The sequence below is a fragment of the Nerophis lumbriciformis genome, linkage group LG03 (genome assembly GCF_033978685.3).
Source record: "Nerophis lumbriciformis linkage group LG03, RoL_Nlum_v2.1, whole genome shotgun sequence".
In the NCBI taxonomy this organism is placed as follows: domain Eukaryota; kingdom Metazoa; phylum Chordata; class Actinopteri; order Syngnathiformes; family Syngnathidae; genus Nerophis; species Nerophis lumbriciformis.
In genome coordinates, this window is record NC_084550.2 from 48110212 (window position 1) to 48137692 (window position 27481).

Consider the following 27481-nt stretch of genomic DNA (forward strand, 5'->3'; position numbering starts at 1 on the left):
ACGTAGGCGCAAACTGGCAGCCACGCTTCCGTCAGTCTACCCCAGGGCAGCTGGGGCTACAAATGTAGCTTACCACCAAAACCAGGTGTGAATGTGGAGTGAATGGTGGCTTCTCACTTCTCTGTGAGCGCTTTGAGTATCCAATAGCAAAGCGCTATATAAATCTAATTCATTATTATTACCTTAGGTACACAAACTTACTGTCAACTCTGCCCTCTCTGGTACATTACTAAAATGGTAGGACCGGTACTTTTCAGAGGCGGTATAGTACCGAATATGATTAATTAGTATCGTGATACTATACTAATACCGGTATATCGTACCACCCTAGTTCTAACTTATATCTGTCAGTAAACTCCATATGAAAGCACTAAAAAGTACACCATTGCTGACCGGGAGAAGACGCAGTTGAAGTGGAGGCACGTAAATAAGACCTACAAAACGGCGCATCCTAAAGAGACGATCAGGAAGCGGCTTAAAAACGGTCTGTAAAATATAATCTATGAAACATTTGACCAAAATGTTATGTAGACCACAAGTAAGTGTTTTAAATGTATGAAAAAGGTACCACTGTACTACTATTATTATTATTATTATCACTACAACTAGTGAGTGTGCCATACATATACTGAGGCATAATTTAGCCATCAGCAGTTACAGGACCAAAACACACCTGTGTAGTGAGAGGCTGCCCATTACGCAGCCAACCAATGGAAGGTCTTGGTTTACCAGATGCCACACAAACCCATTGAAGCTCTGAACTGATCTCCACTTCCGAGTCGCTCATCACCTGCAACCACTCTGGCTGAGCTGGAGAGAAAAACGTGACACGGACAATAGAGTTGCAAGAGGAAGAAAACAGAGCAAAACGTGAGTGCAAAGAAAAGCCGATTAAAAAGACCTTGCACGCTGATGCGGCCCTGGTACACATCAACTCCCTGCGAGTTGGAGGCTTCACACTCGTAGACGCCTTCATCGTCAAAAGAAAGGTCTGGCAGGATGAGAGTGGGACTAACAGCACTAGAACCTGCCTTGGACGGCATTAGTCCATCCACCTTTCGCCATCGCAGTTTTGGGACAGGACTACAAGAGGAAATATAAAAAGACTAAATGATTAATACTGTCACATGTTTTTCATTGATGCACACTGGTGTGACTTGTTACTGCTGTTGTACTGGATATTGAATATTAAGGTAAATCTAAGTATATAGGAATTATCTAGTCATGTATATTTATCTCCAAACCCCGAAAACCAGTGAAGTTGGCACGTTGTGTAGTTCGTAAATAAAAACAGAATACAATGATTTGCAAATCCCTTTCAACTTATATTCAACTGACTAGACAACAAAAACAAGATATTTAATGTTCGAACTGAGAAACTTAATTTTCTTTTGCAAATAATCATTAACTTAGAATTTAATGGCAGCAAAAGATTGCAAAAAAGTTGGCACATGGGCAGTTTTACCACTGTGTTACATGGCCTTTCCTATCATCGCTTACGTGCAGGGATTTCTTCAAATTCTCTGCACCTTTTGATGATATTACGGACCGTAGATGGTGAAATCCCTAAATTCCTTGTAATAGCTTGTTGAGAAATGTTTTTCTTAAACTGTTCGACAAATTGCTCACACATTTGTTGACAAAATGGTGACCCTCGCCACATCCTTATTTGTAAATGACTGAGCATTTAATGGAAGCTGCTTTTATACCCAATCATGGCACCCACCTGTTCCAAATTAGCCTGTTCATCTGTGGGATGTTCCAAATAAGTGTTTGATGAGCATTCCTCAACTTTCTCAGTCGTTTTTGCCACTTGTGCCAGCTTTTTTGAAACATGTTGCAGGCGTCAAATTCCAAATGAGCTAATATTTGCAAAAAATAACAAAGTTAACCAGTTCGAACGTTAAATATCTTGTCTTTGCAGTCTATTCAATTGAATATAGGTTGAAAAGGATTTGCAAATCACAGGCGGTAGAAAAGGGATGGATGGATGTATTCTGTTTTTATTTACGATTTACACAACGTGCCAACTTCACTGGTTTTGGGGTTTTGTATCTTTTGTATTCTGTGACATTCTTTTGTAGACAACCTTAGTTCATAAAAGATGGAGGATAAGGGTTTAAAAGACACTTACTTCCCATAGGCAAAGCACTCCAGCTGGGCGGTGTGCCCTGCTAGCACGTACGTCTCTGCAGGAAAGCGAACTTTGATGCTTGGAGCTGACTTCCTTTGATTGACTGAAAACAAACATTTTTACATGATGTTTGGCTTTTAGTAATTTATATAGAGTGCAGTGTAAAATTCAGCAAAATATGCTGCCTTACAAATATTTCTGATAATGCACACTATGATATGCATTCAAAAAAGAACAGCACTGTTCTACAGACTGCCTGTATATCAAAACAAACAATACTTTGCTCATAATTATGCTCATCAATAACAACAATAGTCGACTATTTTACGTTTTTAAAAAACAGCAGTGGCACGCAGCTTTCAAGTATAAAAAACAAACAATATTGTAACTATTATTCTTTCAGTATTTGTGTTGTTTATTTTATCCCTACAATGTACCATAAAAAAGAGGTGCAATAGGCAAATGACCCCCAGGTCACACTTTGACTTCCTGGAGAAATAAGTGGTGTTCAAAGTGTTGCTAAACGACAGAAGAGTGTCTCTAAGTTGTGTTTTCTACCGTAGCATTTATAAAAGTGATAAAGATAGGAATGCACGCTTCTGCAGGTTTTCTGCACACTCCCTGGGCTTGTGGTAGCGGATCTCTCCTCTCTCACGTGGCAATTACTTTTGTGATCGCTTGTAATTGATTAGCAATTAAATGCATGATGCACCTCTCTTTCACTTTTAATATGTTCCTCTACTTGCTAAATATAGCAACAAAGTGGCTAAAGTGCATCAAATATATTTTTTGCTACGTCTTCGACCCCTTCTACACTAAGGTTATCCAGGCTATATCCCAACTTGCCTTATCCTTGTCCACACACACACAATGCCACCGTTTAAGACCCCCTGCCCCCTTTGTCCGCCGGCGCAACGTGACCTAGTACGCATGCGCGAAAAAATATATGTCATAGTTACCTCTGACCTGGAAGTGTATCCTTACCCTGTGTTTCAATGTAGCATTTTGCCACATTTCTCTTAACAGTAAACCTTGCTTGCCTCACCATCAGCAGTTGTTAAACTGGCCCTATTGTAGTGAATCACACCTGAGCCATCATACATGAATCATATCTTTAATGGACATGTGAAAGTAAACAATGTAATAAAGAACAACAATCAATATAGGGATCTAGATATCTGGTCATGACACTGTGCTTGTAGGCTGGAATTGGTGGTCGTACTTGGCGGCTGCAACCACTTCATGGCTTCACAATAGTTATGGACTACAAAACTAAACCTTGAGTAATCGCTCGACATACATCGCAGACCATATCTGATTTGCCAGTCCAAATGCATTCGCTGTTTTCCATAGTACTCCCTCGTCCACGGGAGGCCGCATTCTCATTGTCTCCCTTTCGACAAATGGACAAAGTTTTTCGCTAAGTAGAATCACAGCTGACCTGGACATTCGAAAGTTCTCTTTGCCGTTGTTGTACAGAAATCTGTTACCCATCGGAATTTGTAACTCCAGGGGGCGATGTTCCCATGGCGTTTGTTTGATGGTTAAACGGCAAGCCCAAAGAGGAGGAGAAGAAGAACGCTTGCGTAAATGGCGTAAACTATCCTTAATGCTGAAACGTCAGTTGTCAGAATTTCAGCATTAATAAATTACACATATTCTGGAAATCAATTACTTACTTTCATTATAGTATGAGTCCATTGTATCAGCTGTTGATTCTCTCTCACACACATACATTTTCCAATATAGATAAGGCTATACATGCACATGCGGTTGTTCTGTTTGTTATGGCTGTATGTTCCCTATTCTTAAGCCAGGCACCTAAATTACCATTTCCTGCCCTTTTTACACCCCCCCTCCCTTCATCTCCATTCACTTTTTCTCATTTGGACACCCAGAATCAGGACGCACTTGGGTTACATTTTCCGATAAACTGTGACTTGGCCGTCAGATTTCGAGACCTTACTGTATGTTCCCTATATATAAGTCATTGATTTCCAGAATATGTGTAATTTATTAATGCTGAAATTCTGACAACTGACGTTTCAGCATTAAGGATAGTTTACGCCATTTACGCAAGCGTTCTTCTTCTCCTCCTCTTTGGGCTTGCCGTTTAACCATCAAACAAACGCCATGGGAACATCGCCCCCTGGAGTTACAAATTCCGATGGGTAACAGATTTCGGTACAACACCGTTCCTCTGGCACAACACACTCTTTGACAAACATATCCCACCAGGCTGGCGTTCTTCCAGGCCTTATCCAAAACCGTCGCTCAACATTGCTAAGTTGCCGTCTGAGATGTGTTGTATCCCAAATAGCTGCAATCGTGCGTTTCCTTCTCTTAAGACTTTCATGTGTGATTTCCACAAGCGTCTGTTATGAAGCTGGCTGTGACGCGTTCTTTCTGACGTCACTTCCTGCGTGGGGCACGGTCTTTCTGGCGTCACTTCCTCTCCGAACTCAGTTTGTAAACGATCGATGAGTCCATACAAAGCTAAGAGCCGGAGATTCAAGAAATACACGGCGCACTTAGCCGTGTAAAAAATTATCCAAGGAGGGGCACCTTAAACGATTGGTTTAGTGTGGCTGACACGGGGCTTAGGCTGAATAATTATTCATTTAAGGAGTTATCCTGCTTAATGTAGAAAGGGCCTATTCTCTGGCAAACCAGGCGCGTTTGAGGTGTGTTGGGAAGCAGAATAGCACCACACCTATGGTTATGCTACACTGACACACTTCCCATTATTTGTTTATGATAAAGGGTGAACCGAAAGTGCCAAATCTGCATTCGCTACAGGCTTTCACAATTAAATAAATATATACGGAAACACTGGATATTTTTTTTTAAGAACGCAGGCGTGTAGTATTCGGTACCAACGATACTAAAAAAATAAGGTTTTGATTAGGGATGTCCGATAATATCGGACTGCCGATATTATCGGCCGATAAATGCTTTAAAATGTAATATCGGAAATTATCGGTATCGGTTTCAAAAAGTGAAATGTATTACTTTTTAAAACGCAGCTTTGTACACGGACGTGGGAAGAAGCACAGAGCGCCAATAAACTTTGAAGGCACTGACTTTGCGTGCCGGCTTTTGACACACTCACAAGTGAATGCAAGGCATACATGGTCAACAGCCATACAGGTCACACTGAGGGTGACCGTATAAACAACTTTAACACTGTTAAAAATATGCGCCACACTGTGAACCCGCACCAAACAAGAATGACAAACACATTTCGGGAGAAGATCCGCACCGTAACACAACATAAACACAACAGAACAAATACTCAGAACCCCTTGTAGCACTAACTCTTCCGGGATGCTACAATATACTCCCCCCGCCACGCCCTACCCTCCTCCCCCTCAACCCCCCCCAACCCCGCCCACCTCAACCTCCTAATGCTGTCTCAGGGAGAGCATGTCTCAAATTCCAAGCTGCTGTTTTGAGGCATGTTAAAAAAAGTTATGCACTTTGTGACTTCAATAATAAATATGGCAGTGCCATGTTGGCATTTCTTTCCATAACTTGAGTTGAAGTTGTTCTCTTTTTTGGGAAAACCTTGTTACATTGTTTAATGCATCCAGCGGGGCATCACAACAAAACTAGGCATAATAATGTGTTAATTCCACAACTGTATATATCGGTATCGGTTGATATCGGAATCGGTAATTAAGAGTTGGACAATATCGGAATATCGGATATCGGCAAAAAAGCCATTATCGGACATCTCTAGTTTCGATGTATTTTTTGCGTGTTGGTATCGACTTATTATCAAAGTATCAACCCTACGAGCTCGTGTCTTACCATCAGGAAGCACATTCAGCTGGTTGGCTTTGCTGAACGTGCTCTTGGTGCTGATGTCCATGTTGATGGTCGTGAAACAGAAGTAGCTTCCAGTGTCGTTAGGCTCTGCTTTGGCCAGATACAGGTTCCCTGTTACCTGGGATACAAACCAGCGACCGTCATCTTTCTTGATAAAGTTGGGGAACTCATTGAGGAGCCAGCGGTAGGACAGAGCTATAAAGAGACATGGTTGGATCAAAAGAAAATATCCAAACACAAAAAGGAAGTATGCAAAGGATGGGCAACAGTGTAATGGGATACCTGGGTAATGCGGAGGTGGCTGGCATGCTAGGAAGGTGCCCTGGCCTTCATAAGCTGTTTGAGGACTCCTGCTGTCTGGGGGGAAGTCATGAAGGTCTAAGGTAAAGAAAGATGACAATGATTAAACATTGATGCAAGTTGATCAATCCGCCTGACTGTGACTTAGATCAGCGTTTCATTGTTGGGCCGCAAGCACCCCCTAGAGGGCCACCAAAGATATCTGTTTCTCAGCTGGGGTCCATATGGGCCGCAGCGGTTCTTACTTGTAATACACTTTTCTACCACTTGTGGCAGCGATGACAATATCAAGCAAACCGAAGAAGTCTGGACTAAAGTCATAGGGAAGTTTCTTAATTGCGAAAAATATGACTACATTGATGGAGTTATTTTAGCACTACATAATTGGATGTACATTTATTTTTAATCAGTTATTTATGAGTCCCATCTTATGCAGAATATTTTGGTTAGTTCTTATTTTTCAAATCAGCCTGACCTAAACCTAAGAATTATGTGTTAAATAAATACCGTATTTTCGGACCATAGGGCGCACCGGATTATAAGGCGCACTGCCGATGAATGCTCTATTTAAAAAAAATGTTTTTCCATATATAAGGCGCACCGGATTATAAGGCGTATTAAAGGGGTCATATTATTATGAATTTTTTCTAAATGTAAAAGACTTCCTTGTAGCCTACATAACATGTAATGGTGGTTCTTTGGTCAAAATGTTGCATCGATTATGTTTTACAGATCATCTTCAAGCCGCTTTCTGACAGTCGCTTCAGGATGCGCCGTTCTGTGGGCGGTCTTATTGACGTGGCTCACCTTCGGCAGCGTCTTCTCCCCGTCATCTTTGTTGTAGCGGTGTAGCGTGCAAGGACGGGAATGGAAGAAGGGTCAAAAGATGGAGCTAACTGTTTTAATGACATTCAGACTTTATTTCAATCAATAACAGAGCGGCATCTCCTCATCCGGAAACAACACCGGAAATGTGTCCCGTGAAAAAACGTCCGGAACTTTCTAATAACTAAAGTTCCTTGGGTGAATAATGTGAACTCACTACACCGGTATGTTTTAGCGCTTTCATGGTGAGTTTACTGACAGATATAAGTAAGAACTTTACACTACTTTATATTAGAAATGGCAACAGCGGAGGATGATGCCCCATAACAAGAAGATGGAGAAAAAGAAGAAGCTTATCGACTACGGTCTCGGCACGGACTACAAAGGCGGACGCGCGCAATTTTTCAGGACTTATGCAGATCCCAAATACAGATCAGCAGGTACCATAAGGTGGTTTTGCTAATTATTGCAGAACAAAACGTCAGATAATGTCTTACCTTATACATACACCATAATAATACTCGTATGTTGAAGCACATCAAGCGGTGTGGCTTCATCGCTTACCAAAATCGTACTAAAACATTTTGATAGATTTTCAGCGCCGTGTGTAATGTTCTATATTTTCAATGGAACATATAAAATGTTGGTGTTGTTTACTTGAGTCATATTGCCATAGAGTGCAGTCTACATGTATCTCTTTTGTTTGATTGCCATCTACTGGTCACACTTATCATTACACCATGTACCAAATAAAATAGCTTCGAGGTGGGTAAGCTCAACCAAACTTATTCCTTACATGAGGCGCACCAGGTTATAAGGCGCACTATCGAGTTTTGAAAGGAAAAAAATATGTTAAATGCGACTTATAGTCCGGAAAATACGGTCATAGTCTTTGTGATTAAAACATGGTTTCATATCATTTGACAAGGTTGTAACCTGTATTTAGGTTACATACAATTATTGAATATGATAAAATCAAGAGTAAGATAACTAATTCAGTTTGAGTGTGTCCCAGGCCGCTCTGTAATGGAAAAGTTGGGCCCTGAGGTCAAAAAAGTTAAGAATCCCTGACTTAGATCATATGAAGCAACAGAGCAGAACACATTTTTATTTTACTTACAGCCAAATTTAAGGATGGCTGCTCTGCTGATGATGGTTCCGCAGCGGTTGATGGCCAGACACTGATAAGAACCTGTGTCTCGACTCCATTCTGGCCTGTTGATCACCAAGTTGCCAGCGACCAGAGTGTAACGGAGGTCTAAACCAAACGGGACCTCGGTACCATTCACCAACCACCTGTATTTCAAAAATAACATACTGTATTTATATAGCAGAAACACTGTAATATGAAACTACAATATTACTAGTAGTACTGAAAAATTAATTATAAGTCCAGATGAGTGGATTAGTGGTTAGTACATCTGCCTCAGTCATGTTTTTTGGTCTATGGGTAAAAACATGCCATCGAATCATCCATTTTCTACTGCCTATCATGTTTTTGTACAGACAAGATGTACATCCTGTACTGGTCAGCAGTCAATCACAGTAGAGTATATGCACACACTCACTGACATTCATACTATCAATGATATGCAAACCATACACAAAAACCTGCACGTTATGTTAATTGTGCAAAAAAATAGGCATGCTAATTGTACAATAAAAACATGCATGTTATGGTGTAATTGTAAATTAAAACATGCATGTAATAGTGGTTGTATGATTGAAACACAAATGTTATAGTAATTGTATGAATAAAACATTGCATGTTATGGTAATTGTACAATAAAAACATGCATGTTATCGATTCACATCCAAATTACGAGTCTTATTCATCTTGATTCTAAATCGATTTATAATTTATTTATTTATTTTTCTTATAATAATAAAGTTAAAAAAATGCTTTTTATGGCTATCTCCATGTAACCAGAAGGAGCTTTACTAACCTTTAATCTGCCTTAAAAAAGTTTCATTATAACTATTATATCAAACACTGTGCACTTAAGATGCGACTTTGAGGTTTTACTACTTAACGTATAAAATACTAAACGGTCTAACTCCATCCTATCTTGCTGATTGTATTGTACAATATGTCGCGGCAAGAAATCTGTGTTCTAAGAACTCCGGCTTATTAGCGTTTCCCAGAGCCCCAAAAAAGTCTGCGGGCTATAGAGCGTTTTCTATTCGAGCTCCGGTAAGAGTTAGAGATGCTCTCAGTAGAAGCATTTAAGTCTTAAAACTCATTTGTATACTCTAGCCTTTAAATAGACTCCCCTTTTAGACCAGTTGATCTGCCGTCTCTTTTCTGCACTGCCCCCCTCTCCTGTGTGGCGAGGTTATCAGGTCACCACAGATGAGACGCTAGCTGTTCAAAGTCGGGACCCGGGTTGACCACTCCTCTGTGCATCAGTTGATGACGTCTCTGCACTGCTGACTTGTCTCCACTCAAGATGATCCCCTGCTGGCCCCACTATGGACTGCACTCTCACACTATTAACTAGATCCACTCAACATCCATTGCACCGGTCGACAGGGGGTGGGGGGGTTCCTCACATCTGAGGACCCCTGATGTGGGATCTGAGCCGAGGATGTCGTTGTGGCTTGTGCAGCCCTTTGAGACACTTGTGATTAAGGGTGATATTAATAAACTTTGATTGATTGATTGAAACAATACATTGCAAGAATCGGTTTGAATCGAAAATTGATTATAAATTGAGTCGTCACCCCATCGGATCAAACTGTTAGGTGCACAAAGATTCACACCGCTAGTAATTGTATATTGTAATAAAAACATGCATGTTATAGTAATTGTATAATTAAAAAAACACATGTTATAATATTTGTATAATAAAAACATACACTTTATGGAAACTATAATAAAAACATACCTTACGTTATGGTAATTAAAAGATAAAACATTCATATTTAAGTAATTGTATAATAAAAAACATGCATTTAAAAACATGTTATGGTAATTGTATAGGGTAAAATGCCCCACCTCTCATGAGGACAAACCATACAGCAAAAGGATGATAGACAGACAGTGTCATGTTTGTGTAATCATGTTTTGTTTTGGTTCTGTTTGGTCTGGTTTTTGGACTCTTTGTGCACTCTTGTTTGTTTTGTTTCCATGACAACCCATTAGTTTTCACCTGTCCTTATGTCACGCACCTGATTCATTTGGACTCACACACCTGTCATTAATCATGTTCAAGACTATTTAAGCCGATAGTTGCCAGGAAGTCAGCCTGTCGACATTAACTCTGTTTGACTTCTGCTACCCATGTTACCCATGCTACCATAGTTCCATGCCAAGTGAGTTTTGTCTATATTCTTGTCACAGTAAGTGTTTATTTGTTTCATGTTCATAGTTTTTTGCCCAAGTGCTAGTTTTTGTTTCATTAGTCAAGTTTGTTCTCCGCCTTTATGCGCGCCTTTAGTTTTGTACCTTTTGTTAGTGTTAAAAATAAATAATGTCTTTACCTCCAAGCCATGTCCGATCCAACTTTATTTGCATCTCGGGAAAACAAAACCCTCACAGTCCACGTTATGACAGACAGATCCATTCATCCATCTTCTAATACCTGTCCCTTAATTTCATGAAACTCTTCTCTGAACTATTTATCTTCAGGTGCAGTTACAATTATTACAGGAAGTGGTCAGTCAAGTAAGTATACTGTACTCTTCCTGTGGGAACTCAGGAAGTGATGCGATTAACTTTTATCGATTGTGTTACTTACCTATAGGAGGCAGCTGGACTGGCCCTGGCCTGACAGTTGAGAACCAGCTTCCCTTCACTCAGACCTTCTGGATAAATTACACTGTTTGGCTGCTCTTCAAACACTGGCCCACTGTCATGGCCCGACACACACACATCCCCACCTGAAAGAAATGCACTCCCTCTCAGAAACGCTGACAAGTCACACCACACAAAAAGTGCCCAGAATACTGTTCAGCAATCTGAGAATAATCCCAGTCAGCTCTGATCCATGATAGATGGCAACATAAACAAAACAACAAAAATCATTCACGATATAACATTTTCAGTTTAAAATACGTTATCTGTGTGTGCAAGCTAGCGGCCCTGGCTCTATCCACAGAGACTCTATTTTGATCTAGATACCGTATTTTCCGGACCATAGGGCGCACCAGATTATAAAGCGCACTGCCGATGAGCGGGTCTAGTCAGGTCTATTTTCATATAAAAGGCGCGCCGGATTATGAAGCGCATTAAAGGAGTCATATTATGATTTTTTTCTAAATGTAAAACACTTCCTTGTGGTCTATTCTACATAACATGTAATGGTGGTTCTTTGGTAAAAATGTTGCATAAATTATGTTTTACAGATCATCTTCAAGTCGCTTTCTGACAGTCGCTTCAGGATGCGCCGTTTTGTGGGCGGTCTTATTTACGTGGCTCACCTTCGACAGCGTTTTCTCCCCGTCATCTTTGTTGTAGCGGTGTAGCGTGCAAGGACAGGAGTGGAAGAAGTGTCAAAAGATGGAGCTAACTGTTTTAATGACATTCAGACTTTACTTCAATCAATAACAGAGCAACATCTCCTCATCCGTGGCTCACTAGTGCAACAACAACGCAGGAAATGTGTCCCGTGAAAAACCGTCCGACCGAAACTCTCTAATAACTAAAGTTCCTTGGGTGAATTATGTAAACTCACTACACTATATTTATATCATATTTATTTATTTATGTTATTATTTTGTTTGTTCCATATTACTTTGTTTATAATGCCTGGTTGCTTTAATATGTGCATTCAATTTCTATTTGATGGACTGTATTTATATTATTCACATGTGAATAATGCTGTATAATAGACTGTATTTATATTATTCACATGTGAATAATGCTGTATAATAGACTGTATTTATATTATTCACATGTGAATAATGCTGTATAATAGACTGTATTTATATTATTCACATGTGAAAAATACCTAAGTGTTTATTGTTTATTGTGAGCGAACTGTGGTGCTGAATTTCCCCCAGGGATCAATAAAGTACTTTCTATTCTATTCTATTCTATGTACATGAAACAGTGTTTTTATCTACGAGAATGTTTCTTCTACTAACAATCATACAAATCATCATCTGTTTTTAAATACAACTTGGTTGAAAGATTTCAGTGTAAGTAGCTGTTGAAAAATTTGAACACTTAATGTTCAAATATATATAATGATAACTGTGATAAAAAAAAAAATTGCATACCGTGACAACCCTGGATACAGGATGATCAAGGCATGATGTTGCAACAAAAGCCCTGTGTCAGAATTACGCTGGCATCCAGCAGTCATTATTAAACACGGCTGATAATGAGCACCAGAATAAGAGCACTAGAAAAGAGGCTAGGGTACTGTGCAAAAAAACGAATAAACTGGAATAATGTGCAAAATGTGGAATGTCATTTTCCAACGTTTCAAGGGTGTGAGTACTTTAGATTTTTATATGGATTGGATTTGATTCCCCCCAAGATCTGCTCAGCGGCATTAAACCTGCAGAGGAAATATAGCAGCGACTTGGGGTAGGATTTTGTAGAGGAGAATATGTACAGGAAGGAATGTTGAACAGCACATCTGTAGTGGAGTTATTTGAGTTTTTAAGATAAAGAAAACGTCATACAGTATTTCCCAACACAGACATAACTATGTGCTTGTACTGTACTTGACTGTGCCAGTGACCAATACAAGCGGATAGCGGGCTTTCTCTATACTGGGCTTGGTGGTAAAATAGACTCCACTCAAGCATGCAGCAAGACAGAGTAAGGAACCTAACACTAATGTCCATTGAGCACAACATCCTTCAACATTTGGATTTTAGGACCATAATCTCAGCCTTCTCTGCGAAGGAAACGAAGAGAAAGTGCTCATAATAGGACAGTACTGTTTTCTCTATCCATGGTGCTGAATGTATGAGATTGTGTAGGGCAGGGGTGTCAAACTCAAATACAGAGTGGGCCAAAATTTAAAACTGAACAAAGCCGCGGGCCAAGGTTGAACAAATTAACCTTTTAATAGGGACCCAAACAAGTTTTGCATTGAATATTGAACAAGCAAGGCTTATATAACTTTATAGTGAGTTTGAAATAATAATAATAGAAATAATAATAAAAAAATATCAATGCCATATCAAACACAATTTAAATAAAAATTGAATGCCTCTTTTCTATTTGCAGCCTTCTGAGGTAAATATCAACATTAACTTTTTCCACAGGCTAATACATTTTAAAATAAAATAACAATGAATAAATCAACCATTCAGGACTTTAAACTGCTCAGTTTGCAACACACTGATCTAATCTGATGTGCCCAAGACACACACACACACACACACACACACACACACACACACACACACACACACACACACACACACACACACACACACACACACCTTGTAGCGTCCCGGAAGAGTTAGTGCTGCAAAGGGTTCTGGGTATTTGTTCTGTTGTGTTTATGTTGTGTTACGGTGCGGAGAAGACGCTGCCGAAGGTGAGCAACGTAAATTAGACCGCCCACAAAACGGTGCATCCGGAAGAGACTGTCAGAAAGCGACTTGAAGATGATCTGTAAAACATAATCTATGCAACAGTTTGACCAAAGAACCACCATTACATGTTATGTAGACCACAAGGAAGTGTTTTACATTTAGAAAAAAATAAATAATAATATGACTCCTTTAATGCGCCCTATAATCCGGTGCATCTTTTATATGAAAAAAGATCGAAAATAGACCATTCATTGGCAGTGCGCCCTATGGTCCGGAAAATACAGTATATCAATTTCGGCCTATTTTTTTTTTACAACGACAACAAAGATACATCGGCAGATACAACATTTATACTCCATTCATCTATTTAATTTCTACCGCTTGTCTCTCTCGGGGTGGCGGTGGTGCTGGAGCCTATCCCAGCTTCACTCAGGCGGAAGGCGGGGTACACCCTGGACAAGTGGAACATATATACTGTACATATAAATTAAAAAATAGTTGTAAGTAGAGAGTAAGTTAGTAGTAATAACCAGGGCTCCTTTCTGCTAAGCTCAGCTGCACTGCAGTGCTCAGACGGCCCCATCTAGCAGCATGGGAGTGCTGCGAGTCTTTAACAGGACAGAGATGGATGGACTTGAAATGACAGAAAATATATCCCTGCCAAAACCACACTCTGTGTAAATTGACAAATAGGAGACTTAAAAGGGCTGTTTGCAACATTTACAGAGATGCCTGGAGGGCGCCAACTTTCCAATCTCAGGGCATTCTGTCAAACACAACTGGACTGTGACCAGAATGTTTCTAACTCCTGTTATTTGTTGGAGGCTAAATTGCAAAGTCTTTTAGGAATGGTTGAAAGGACAGTGTTGTATGTGAGAGACAGGTGGTGTTGCAGACCACCTCCTCTCTGTTCAGGGATGGTTTTTCAAGACAGTGAGGCAACCTCTACTAGGTGATCACACCATGCAGGATAAATCCACACTAAACCTAGAACATATTTTCCTTATGCTGGAATGTTGCCTTAACACTAAATACTTTAAATTCATGGGAACGTTTTACCGACAAAAACATGGTTGTGCCATGGGATCACCCAATGGTAGCAAACCTTTACGTAGAGGACATGGAAAAGAGAGCTCTGAGCTCTAAAGGGAACAGCACCAAGTATGGTACAGATATGTGGATGACACATGGGTGAAAATCAGTAACCATGAAGTGCAAGCTTTCACCGAGCATATTAACTCAGTGTACAAAAACATCAAGTTCACACGTGAGACTGTCAAAGACAGTAAGTTGCCTTCTTTGGACTGTGATGTCCACACTGGAGAAAACAGGGGCCTCCACCCAGACTTACCGATCAATACCAACTTTTTGACTCACACCACCCACTGGAACGCAAAAATATTATCATTCCATACGTATCAGGTCTATCTGAAAAACTCAGAAGAACAGAGGAGGTGCTCTGCGACACCACCTGTCTCCCACATACAACATTGTCCTTTTTACCATTCCTAAAAGACTCTGCAATTTAACCTCCAACTAGGGCTGGGCGATATGGCCTTATATTTATATCTCGATATTTTTAGGCCATGTCATGATACACAATATATATCTCGATATTTTGCCTTAGCCTTGAAATAACAATTGATGCATATAATCACACCAGTGTGATGATTCTATGTGTCTACATTAAAACATTCTTGTACATACTGCATTAATATATGCTAATTTTAAACTTTCATGCAGAGAGGAAAATCACAACTAAGTCAATTTACCAAAACTGTATTTATTAAACAGTGTGGGGGGGCGTGGCCTGCGGACCTGCAGCGAAGCGGGGTGTGTCAGGATTGGCTTCGAGATTAGTGACAGGTGCGTAGATGACACAGCTGTGAGTGTTTGTCTGATCACCTGTTGCTCTGTTAAAGGCAGCAGTCGGGAAAGAGAGGAGGTTGATAGTGGAGAACGAGCGAGAGAAACTTGAACATGGCTGAAAAGCACAACTTATTGCAAAAAAAAATCGTTGTTCGCAAAGATGAACACAGCTGTCATGTCCGTCATTGGTGGTCCAGAGAACCCAGAGGAGCAAGACCTCCACAAACAGTTATTAAGCAGTGGCACAAACATTCATGTAATTTCAAAACAGAAAGTGCAAGATTGTCAGAGACATTTTAAAACAAGCTATTAGTGCACTTTTGTGCATGATGTCACTAAGATGACATATCAAAACAACACTAAATTAAAGTGCACTTTTTGTACAGAACGCCACTACAATAGTTTAAAACAATTAAAGTGCACTTTTGTGCATGATGTCACACAAGATATTTCAATAAGTGTCAAATAAAAATGAGCTGCATAATAGTAAATCAAATAGTGTATGTCCTTCGCTATGTGGTAGGTTGCTGCGGACGTTATCTCCTTCTCTTTTTGACTATTGTTTTCATACAGTGTTGATCTGGAAATGGTTGCTTGGGCATTTTGTTGGTGTGGCACCGGCCGTAGATGTTGACATGCGGAGTTTCAAGCACTCTTCTTTCTCTAGCGGGTGACTTTCCAAATGATGCTACAAATTAGCAGTAATGCTACTTTTGTAGCAACGCTTTTGCCGCATACTTGACACATTACGGTTGTCTGTTTAACATATTCCCGCTTGAAGCCAAACCACCGCCAGACGATGGACCCTGTGCTGTTTTTCTTGGGAATTAATTCTTCTTCCTTCATTTGTTACCAGATTCGCACCTTCTTTCTCTCGTATTACCACCCACACCGCACCATCACAGCTAACGTTAGTCATGTCTCTATCTCTTTGACCGTGAGAGCGTATGACGTTGCACGTGCGACAGTATTATCCTGTTATATCTCACATTCTATATTGTGTTTTGGAAAAAGGTTGTCATAAACGTTAAAAAAAATAATACAAAAGAAAATACAAACGAAAACGCATTTGTATGCAGATGTAAATGTATTCAGTTATAAACATTCATTCACTTTCTTCTTTCATTCATGGATCTAAACTTTATCGCTGCCGGTATTTTTATTGTAATATTTTCAGAATGTGTTTGCTCTATTTTTGGCCAACGTAAGACAAAGAAAAAAATCTGAAGTTGTCTTTTTTTTAGTCCCTGAGCTAAAATGAGTTTGACACCCCTGATCTAGTGTCTCAAATCTGCAACTACCTTTAAATGTACTTTAATTATTTTATTACCTTAGCCGTGGTCATCCTACCTGCCTACCAGACACACTTTCTACTGATAAATAGCATCCTTGGTAAGTTGAAAAAAGTTTTACTGTACTTATTGGCAGGCTCATTAATAAATAAGTCATAAAATGTATCAATAATTATCGATCAATTAAAAAAAACGTATAACGTGATATCGTTTTTTACCATATTGCCCAGCCCTAACGCAAACTTTTAGTACATATGGCCCTTCGTGTCATACCTGCAAATGGTACTCAGAAATGTCATAATCAAACAAGATATAACAACTGGACAGCAGTTATCATAATTAGCACATTTTTAAATATCCCGAAAATGTTTTTGATTTTATGATCAAAAACAATTACTATTTACTATACACACACAAAAGTACTGAAATTGGTACAGTTGAGGAGCGACTTGAGTCAATTAGACAAAATATACAATGACATCATACTTAAACTGCCACGCCCCACCACCCCCCTGATTTCCCCCCTATCGCAGCAAATAGATTACCAAACTGGGGGGAAAGACTGGAACTTGCCTTGAGCCTTGAGAGAAACCCAGCTGAGGACCAGTAATGGTAGCAAACTCTCCATCTTCTCAGTCCTCCTCATGAAAGCTCAAACCTGACAAGATGTGTCCCCTTTGTAGCAAACAATAAAAAAAACACAGATTAGTTGAAAAGGAAAACCGATACAGTACGTATGGAGAAAATTAAACAAGACCAGAATCAATCAGGGCATGTTTGATTTTATTAATTATTCATGTGGAACTTATTTCCTTAGTTTGAAAATAATAATAAAATCGACACAAAAATCGTCTGCCCCTCTGTTTACATTCAAGAGCTCTAGCTTGGCAGTTAACATGGCTTCTTGTATAACGTCCTAAAGTCCACACACTAAAAAATGTTGAGTTAAAAAATAACCCAATTTCAAGCCAACCGCTGGTTCAGAAAAGGACGAACCCCTTATTTGAGTTATTTTAACTCAACATTTTGGGTTAATTTTTTCAACCCAACTTTTGCGTTGAATTATTTAACCAAAAAGTTGAGTTATGATAACTTAATGTTGGGTTATTCCCAACCAAACTATTGGGTTGAATTATTTAACCCAAAAGTTGAGTTATGCTAACTCAATGTTGGTTGATTCATAACCCAATTATTGGATTGAATTTATTTCACACAAAAGCTGAGTTATGCTCACTATAATGTTGGGTTATTCCAGACCCAACTATTGGGTGGCGCAATTGGTTAAAAATTGTACATTTTACTGCTGGTTTGTCCTACTCCTTCCCAACTACTGATCAAAATGATTTTTATTCCATTAAAATATACTCAAAAGCAAGTTATGAGTGACATTTTTTTTTACAAGAATTGCCGTGTATGGTCATAATGTGGGACACATGCAGACGGGACACCGGTGCAGGTAAGGAAATTATTTATTGTCCATAAATCATGCAGGATACAAACAAAACAGCACCAGCGTGCCGATAGCACGGGAAGCTAACGGAATAGCGAACAAGAAAAGCTTATTAACATAAACAGGCAAACAAAAAGGCGAAGCTTAGCTCAGGAATCAAATTAGTAGCCGTCATAACTGTTGCGTGAAAGCAAATAAGAAAGTGAGACTGAGTGTGGCGAAAAGCAGGGAATAAGTAGCTCTCTGATTAGTGCCCAGGAGCAGGTGAGCGTCCCGAACACTAATCAGAGGCAGGTGACAATCTGCAGTCATGGCAACCAAAACACAAACCTAGGGGTGCTCAAAAAAGGAACTGAGGGAGTCAAAAACTAAACAAACATGATGTAGGCAGCGAATCATGACAATAGTAGTTCTATACAGCATGCTCAAATATTGGCATTTACATAAGATGTGTGATTGTAAATAATGTTAATGAGATTAATCCTTAATAAAATTCCCTTCAAGAAAAAAGTACCTTTTTAATTAAAAAAAAAAGCCTTTTACCCATAAATGCGTTACTCATTGAAAAACAACCCAAAAATGGTTCATAGTTTTGAAATCCCAGAAATTTAGTTAAAATAATACCCTTATAACCCAAAAAATGGGTTGCTCTTCATAAAAATAACTCTAAAATGTAACCCAACACTTGCAACTCATAAAATGGGTTATCAAAATAACCCAGCATTTTTTAGTGTGCAGTAAACAATAGTAAAAAAAAAAACCAAATAAATTATTTTGTGAGAATTAAAATCATCAATCTTATCGCTGTAGTATCAACCGTATACTGATACTATACTTGGTATCATTACTGTCGATATTTGTGTCAATCCGCCCATCCCTGTTTACATTCAAGAGCTCTAATTTAGCAGTTAGCATGGCTCATTGTATCCCCCTATGGCAGTGGTTCTTAACCTTGTTGGAGGTACCGAACCCCACCAGTTTCATATGCGCATTCACCGAACCCTTCTTCAGTAAAAAATATATATCTTTTTTTTTTTTTAATTCAAGACAAAGTTATGTTGTTTTTTTACCGGTGCACAAAATGAACCATGCATGAACATCAACTTGTTCAAAGAACAAAACCAACACAGTGCATGAACTCACAACAATTTACACACCTGCAAATCAGTGTGACTTCTGCTGTTGCCGTATCCATAATACGGCGATATAGAGACGTTTTTATTTACATAATGAGTCAGGTGTGTCTCGACATCCGCGGCGGAGGGTCCGCCGAACCCCTGAGGCCGACTCACCGAACCCCTAGGGTTCGATCGAACCCAGGTTAAGAACCACTGCCCTATGGTGTGTAGTGTAGCATGTTTAGCTACAGTAGTCCCCCTCCTCCAGTGATAATGATACCTCACACCTTGGTTTGTAGCTGTCAAATTTGCGGAACACAAATTTGACAGTGTCATTAAAAAGCATCATCACAATATGATGAGAGTATTAGAAACTCCATCGTCGGCCAATTTTATATCAGTTATATTGTCCATAAAATGCAACCCTTACATCCACGCCATTTCAAATCGTCAAGAAGAATTGCAGTACATTCAGAAGGATTATAAAACACGCATACTTTTGTCTTTCACTTCTGTCAGTCTACTCTACCCCAAGGCAGCTGAAGTATGTGTCTGCAAATTTAGTTTACACTACCTCCACTTATGTGCGACTGTGGACTCAATGAATAACGCTCTCACTAGAAAGTGCTTTGAGTGTCTAGACAGGCTCTATATAAATCCCATCAATAATTATTATCATTATTATGTGTAGCTGGTACAAATAGTTACTGTATGTTGGAAGTATTTAACAGGCAAGAAACTGTAGTGTGAATCAAATATCCTCTGAAAGGTGGTGTTAAAAACATAGCATTATCATAAGATAATGATCCTATGGATAATTGCAAATCAATAATATTGAGCGTTTGACATTTTATGAATGGCAACATTTTCATGTTAAAAAAAAAAAAAATCAAAAACAGACAAACACAACTGCTGCCACAGTAAGATTATATAGTGTTACAATTATACAACAACTTGTAATTGTAATTGAAAATATACACAATCAATGGTTTATACCATTTTGCTTAACTTTTCCAAAAATATAAAGAATTATATAACTATAATATTAACGTTGTTGCGTGTAAAACGACTAATTACATAATAACTGAGTGAAATTGTCTTACACAAAGTTGGTCTGCACCACACTTTGGCGGCAGCTATCATTTATTTTATTCATCGGGTAATCTATCGATCACTTAGTTCGATTAATCGAGTAATCGAATAAAACACACTTTACAGCCTCAATGTGAATTTTGGGGAAAATACTGGAAATAAACAACAATATTTCTACTTTCCATAACCTTTATTATTTTTTCCTAATAAATGCACATCATTACCATTGAAATTGCACTTCTAACATGTGTGCATTAAATAATGAAAACAAAAAGTATATATTTTTCCATTTTCAATATTGTTCATCCACACACCACCGCTCTCATGTACGCTCCATTGTAGTGGCTGTGCGGAAACTACAGTATGTTCGCACATTCAAAGTTTCGGGATTTTATAACGTTTTATTAATTAATAAGTCATTAAACGATTAATTGAAGCAACAGAATATAATATAATGTTTGAATATAAATTAATAGATTAATCGTAGCAGCCTTACGTCATGCAAAAAATACATAGGAAATAATGAATAAAAACTATCTTGACTGGGATGACTGACTAGTGTTTATAAGCAATAATATACAAAACATGTCTCTACCATATAATATATAATCTATATATTTTAATTGGACTGATTGCTAGCAAGAACATACATATTTCTATATAATTGTTCATTATATTTGAATAATTATGTACCAATTTTAAGAAAACATGTCTCTACTATGACTATAATCCATATTATACACATGTCTCTATACTTACATAAGCAATGATGAACAGTGCATGAAGGTAGTAACGACTACACTTCCATCTTATTATTATTATTATCATTATTATTACTAGTATTACTTATGCAAAGATGTGAGTCATGGCATATCATATCATGTTGTTGTACACAAGCGCTACTGCGACCATTAACACACTTGGATGACAAATGCTGCTAAAAATGATGTCAATATTAGAAAAGGATGATACCTTGATGGGATGAGGGCAGTCCCTCCCTTCAAAACAACAAAGGCGAATCCGCTCAAAACGTTGTTAAATTCAACAATATTTCTGCTTTCCATAACCTTTATTCATTTTTCCTAATAAATGCTCATCATTAACCTTGAAATTGCACTTGTGTACATTAAATAATGGGGGAAAAAAAGTATATATTTTTCAATATTGTTTACCCACACACCACCGCTCTCATGTACTCTCTATTGTAGTGGCTGTGCGGACACTATGTTTGTGTATTCAAAGTTCCGGGATTTTATCACGTTTTATTAATTACACTCATTAAACAAATAATTGAAGCAACAGAATATATTATAATGTTGAATATAAATTAATAGATTAATCGTAGCAGCCTTACGTCATGCAAAAAATACATGGGAAATAATGAATAAAAACTCTTGATTGGGATGACTGACATATGTGTCTAACAAATATTATATAAATATATATCTAGTGTTTATAAACAATAATATACAAAACATGTCTCTACTATATAATATATAATCTATATATTTTAATTGGACTAACTGCTAGCAAAAACATAAATATTTTTGGAGTGATGACCCCACTATATAATCCTGCATTATATTTGAATAATTATGTAGTAATTTTAAGTAAACATGTCCCTACTATAACTATAATCCATATTATACACATGTCTCTATACTTATATAAGCAATAATGAACAGTGCATGAAGGTAGTAATGACTACACCTCCATTTTATTAATATTATGATTATTATTACTAGTATTACTTATGGAAATATGTGAGTCATGGCATATCATCCAAGTCATGTTGTCGTACAATATCTTTGATGACAAATGCTGCTAGAAATAATGTAAACATTAGAAAATGATGAATGGAAATGAATGTCCATACATACCTTGATGGGATGAGGGCAGTCCCTCCCTTCAAAAACAACGAAGAGGGGAATCCGCTCAAAATGTGCGCAGGAGTCCAAACGTTGTTCAATTCCGGAACTAAGACACGTTTTTAAGAAGAAGAAGACAAATGAGTTAATGTCCACGGTTTGTTTTTCGCGTCACCTTATTGTCTTCTACAACCTCCTTAACGTCCTGTGTGCTCCATTTCATCACCAACAAGCACGCGTCAATACGGTAAATAGCATCCGCTTGTTGTCTAACAAAATAAAAGCCAAGTTTATTCTTTTCATAAATGTAATGATGGAAACTCGTTATTCCTACTCTCAATAATATGATGTACTTCCGCTAATAATATGAACAACATTATTATTTTTTAAATACAAAAAACATACAAAATAAGAAAGAAATGACGTCACACAACGCGACATACACCAGGAGAAAACAAAACAACGCCATATACAAAAAAAAACGGAAGTTAGTTTCTTAGCATCATTGCCTGTTTAGAACCGAAACATTATTATTTTGTTTTTTCTTATCAATAGTGTAACACGTTAAGCGTTATGGGCCTAGTGAGTTCTGTGATATTCAGTACATTTAGCTTTGTAAATCTAAGTGTGTGCATAAAAGACACAATCAACAATACAAATACAGTTTAGGTACATATATAGACATTAAGAAATGATATATTATTAATATTTTACAAGTTATTTAAATATACTATAAAAAAATCAGATGTGAAAATAAACAAAAATCCTCAATTGACAATGTTAAGATTGATCTGCGCTCTTACTCTGTGTAGTACTGTGTATCTTTGTTCAAAGGTTGGATGTTATAGCGCATGTTCCCCACTTGGGGCGCTCTGGTGCAGTTGTATGTTACGAAGAATAATAAAGTCTCCTCGTGTGAGAGGACGTTGAACAGACTCGATGAAAGTGTCATTCATGTGCACGCAGAAAGAACTCCACGAAGCTCAAACACCTTAACAGGTTATGGTGCCCAGGAACCCCAGAGATTCCAGCCAACTCAAGCAAACAAGGCCAGGTAGCGTTGAGTCGACGCACGGACAGAGAAGCCAAGAAAGTTTGCAGGTGTGGACTTGAGCTAACAGAGGAGAACTGCTTGACCAAGGATAAAGGTATTGCAAACGTGAAGTATTACACGGAGCATAAAAGTGACTTTAGCCAATAAAGTAGCGTGTACCCTCGAAGAAGAAGTAACCGCGGTAAAGTTTGAGCTAATTAGCATAGCATAGTGCTAAAGTGCGGAGCTTAAACAAATATGGCGGCTCGTACTACTGGAGCAGTATCCCCGCAACTGTACTTTGATGGATCCGAAAGCAAGTATGACCTTTGGGAAGCAAGATTTTTGGGACACTTACATATTTTAAAGTTGAAAGACACTGTTCTAAATGAACCAGTAGGAGAAGAGCAAGCAGCAGCGGACAGAATAAAGAATCCAGACTGCTATGCAGAACTCATCAGGTTGATCGATGATAAAAGCTTGTCTTTAATAAGACATGATGCTGCATACGATGGCAGGAAAGCACTGAAAATACTGAGGGACCATTACTCAGGAAAAAGCAAGCCACGAATAATCAACCTGTACACGTCCTTGACAAAACTACGGAAAGCAGACAGAGAGTCAACTACGGACTACATCATCAGAGCAGAAAACCTGATTACAGCACTTCGTGATGCCGGTGAGACTCTCAGTGATAGTCTGATCATAGCCATGATTCTTGGAGGCCTACCTGACTCTTACAAGCCATTAGCTGTACATGTAACGCAAAATGAAGACAATGTGACATTTACAGATTTCAAAAGAAGATTACGTATTTACGAAGAGTCAGAGAAAATTAGTACTGCTGAGCCAACAGACAATGTGATGAAAACGTTCACAAAACAAGATAGAAATATCCAGAAGAAGTACACCAGCAGCACTAAAAGTAGAAGTGAAGATGGAGATCTGACATGTTTCAAATGTGGATTAAAAGGACACAGAGCAAGAATGTGTATCCGAAAAGTATGGTGCAACTTTTGTAAGAGCAACACACACCAAGAAACCATATGCAAAAAGAAAGATAAACGAGACAATGTCAGAAAGGTTACGGATGAACAATCCAATGATTACCTCTTCAAAGCAGCACAAGAAGAAAGTGAGTCAGCACCCAAAATAAAGATGAAAGGCATTATGGTGGATGCAGGAGCGACATCCCACATTGTAAATGATGTAAATAACTTTACAAGCTTTGACAACACTTTTCAACCAGAGACTCATTCAGTGGAACTAGCTGATGGGACAAGATGCAGTGGAATGGCCCAAGGAAGAGGAACAGCAACGATACATCTAGTGGACAGCGATGGACGACAGCACAGGGCACAACTACGAAATGCTCTGTACATGCCCTCATATTCCCACAACATCTTTTCAGTGGCGAGAGCAGCCGACGGAGGAGCAACCATAACTTTCAAGAAAGGAGAGAGCCACATGATGACTAAAGATGGTAACAGATTTAACATAAACGAAAATGAGAAGCTATATTATCTACCAACTGTTGATGCAAATGAAGATCAGTGTAAAGTTTGTCATGACGTACAAACATGGCACGAGATTCTAGGGCACTGCAACTATGATGATGTAATCAAACTCCAAATTGTGGTCAAAGGTATGGTAATTAAGGGAAATGTTGTTAAGCCAGATCAGATGTGTGAAATATGTACAAAAGGCACGTTTACCCAAACGAGAAATAGGGAGCTAGATGCTAAAGCAAATAAACCCCTGGAGTTAATCCATACAGACCTAGCAGGGCCAATGAAAACTGAAAGCATAGAAGGACACAAATACGCACAATGTTTCACAGATGACTATTCAGGTGCTGTATTAGTATATTTTCTTAAGTCAAAAAGTGATGCAGTAGCTGCAACAGAAAAGTTCTTAGCAGATGTAGCACCCTATGGAGATGTGAAGTGTATACGTTCAGACAACGGCACTGAGTTTACAAACAGAGAGTTCCAAATGTTACTAACAAAGAACAAAATAAGACATGAGACGTCAGCGCCTTATTCGCCACACCAAAATGGCACAGCAGAGAGAGAATGGCGAACACTGTTTGACATGGCTAGATGCTTACTGATAGAAAGCAAACTACCAAACTATTTGTGGAACTATGCCATTCAAACAGCAGCTCATGTTAGAAACAGGTGTTACAATAGACGGACAAAGAAAACAGCATATGAGTTACGTACAGGAAAAGTACCAAATGTGTCACAAATGCAAAAGTTTGGGTCTACATGTTTTAGTTACAAACAAGAAAAAGGAAAACTAGACTCCAAAAGTGAGCAGGGCATTTTCATAGGATATGATAAAAACAGCCCAGCCTTCCTTGTATATTATCCAGAAATGGAAAAGGTCCAAAAGATCAGATTGGTGAGATTCGCAACCAAAACAAGTGTAGAGAGAGAGACACAAACTTTGGAGCCATACGCAGGACATGACATTGGCAACAGAGACAATGCAGTCTGTGACAGTGACCAGAAGGATGAGGACAGAGTTCAACCTGAAAACAGAACTGAGGATTTAAATGAGCAGGAAGATGTGGAACAGTCAGCGGCAAATGCTGAAACAGAAATCAGAAAGAATCCATTCAGGATAAAACAAAAGCCACCTTATTTACAAGATTTTGAGACTGATGATTCATTGGACAGATTACAAACATGCGTTGATTTCTGTTATCGAGCAGTTTGTGACATTCCAGAAACTTATCAGGAAGCCGTGTTATCATCCAAGTCAATGCACTGGAAAAACGCCATGGATGAGGAGATGAACTCACTAGTGGAAAATGACACATTCCAGTTGACTGACTTACCACCAGGTAAGCGAGCTTTAAAAGCAAAGTGGGTTTATGCACTCAAAACAGACACAGATGGATCTAATAAATATAAGGCGAGATTTGTTGCCAAAGGATACGACCAGAAAGTAGGAACTGATTACGAAGAGACGTTTTCACCGACAGCTGACATGTTAAGTGTAAGAATTCTCATGCAGAAGGCGGCACAGGAGGACCTAATCTTACATCAGATGGACGTGAAGACCGCGTATCTGCACGCACCCATAGACTGTGAAATCTATTTAGAACAACCACAAGGATACGAGAAAAACTCTAACACTGGTGAAAAACTGGTATGTAAACTGAACAAATCATTGTATGGACTCAAACAGTCGGGCAGAAACTGGAATACAGTGTTACACACCCATTTATGTGAAAATGACTTTGTGCAAAATGAAGCAGATCATTGTGTGTACACAAGAGAAAAATATGGTCAAAAGGTAATACTTATTATTTGGGTAGATGACCTTATTTTAGCTGCTTCGAGTGAAAAATCAATGCAGGATGTAAAAAGAATGTTAACTCAGAGATTCAAAATGAAGGATTTGGGAATCCTAAAACATTTCTTAGGAATAGACTTTGCACAAACAAATGGACTAGTCAAAATGTCACAAGAGAGATATGTGAAAAAGGTTTTACAAAGGTTTGATATGGAAAATTGTAAACCAAGAGAAACTCCTTGTGAACCAAAACTTGATTACGCAGAAAATGCTGAAAAGTTGAAACAACCAAGACAGTACAGAGAAGCAGTGGGAAGTTTAATTTACTTATCAACATGCACTCGACCTGACATAAGCTTTGTTGTGAGTAAACTATCTCAACACTTTAATGAACCTACTATGGAACATTGGAATACAGTGAAACATGTATTCAGATACCTAAAAGGTACATCAGAACAGGGATCTTAACAAAACAGGATGATAGAAGATGTTCTTGAGGTATTGTTTAAAAATTGGTTTAACACAGTGAGCTAATAGCGAGTGGGGGTGTTAAGATTGATCTGCGCTCTTACTCTGTGTAGTACTGTGTATCTTTGTTCAAAGGTTGGATGTTATAGCGCATGTTCCCCACTTGGGGCGCTCTGGTGCAGTTGTATGTTACGAAGAATAATAAAGTCTCCTCGTGTGAGAGGACGTTGAACAGACTCGATGAAAGTGTCATTCATGTGCACGCAGAAAGAACTCCACGAAGCTCAAACACCTTAACAGACAACATTTCAGTTAAATCAATATCCATCCATCCCTCCATTTTCTACCGCTTGTCCCTTTTGAGGTCGCGGAGGGTGCTGGAGCCTATCTCAGC

General features: G+C 38.7%; 1 protein-coding gene across 2 annotated transcripts in view; it reads right to left on the minus strand.

Moving 5' to 3' along the window:
- cntn2 (contactin 2) overlaps window positions 1-22490 on the minus strand; it is a 78327-nt gene extending 55837 nt beyond the window's left edge. The window contains exons 1-9 of one of the 2 annotated variants that reach the window (XM_061938257.2): window positions 22293-22490; window positions 17326-17427; window positions 10831-10972; window positions 8211-8386; window positions 6248-6343; window positions 5948-6160; window positions 2135-2237; window positions 902-1083; window positions 674-810 (exon numbers count right to left, since the gene is read on the minus strand). In XM_061938257.2, the coding sequence (XP_061794241.1) occupies window positions 674-810; window positions 902-1083; window positions 2135-2237; window positions 5948-6160; window positions 6248-6343; window positions 8211-8386; window positions 10831-10972; window positions 17326-17398 (1122 nt within the window). In that variant the 5' untranslated portion in view covers window positions 17399-17427; window positions 22293-22490. Of the gene's footprint in view, window positions 1-673; window positions 811-901; window positions 1084-2134; window positions 2238-5947; window positions 6161-6247; window positions 6344-8210; window positions 8387-10830; window positions 10973-17325; window positions 17428-21384; window positions 21412-22292 lie in introns of those variants that run through there. The other variant, XM_061938266.2, reaches the window with a different exon arrangement.
- Between the last annotated feature and the right edge of the window lie 4991 nt (window positions 22491-27481).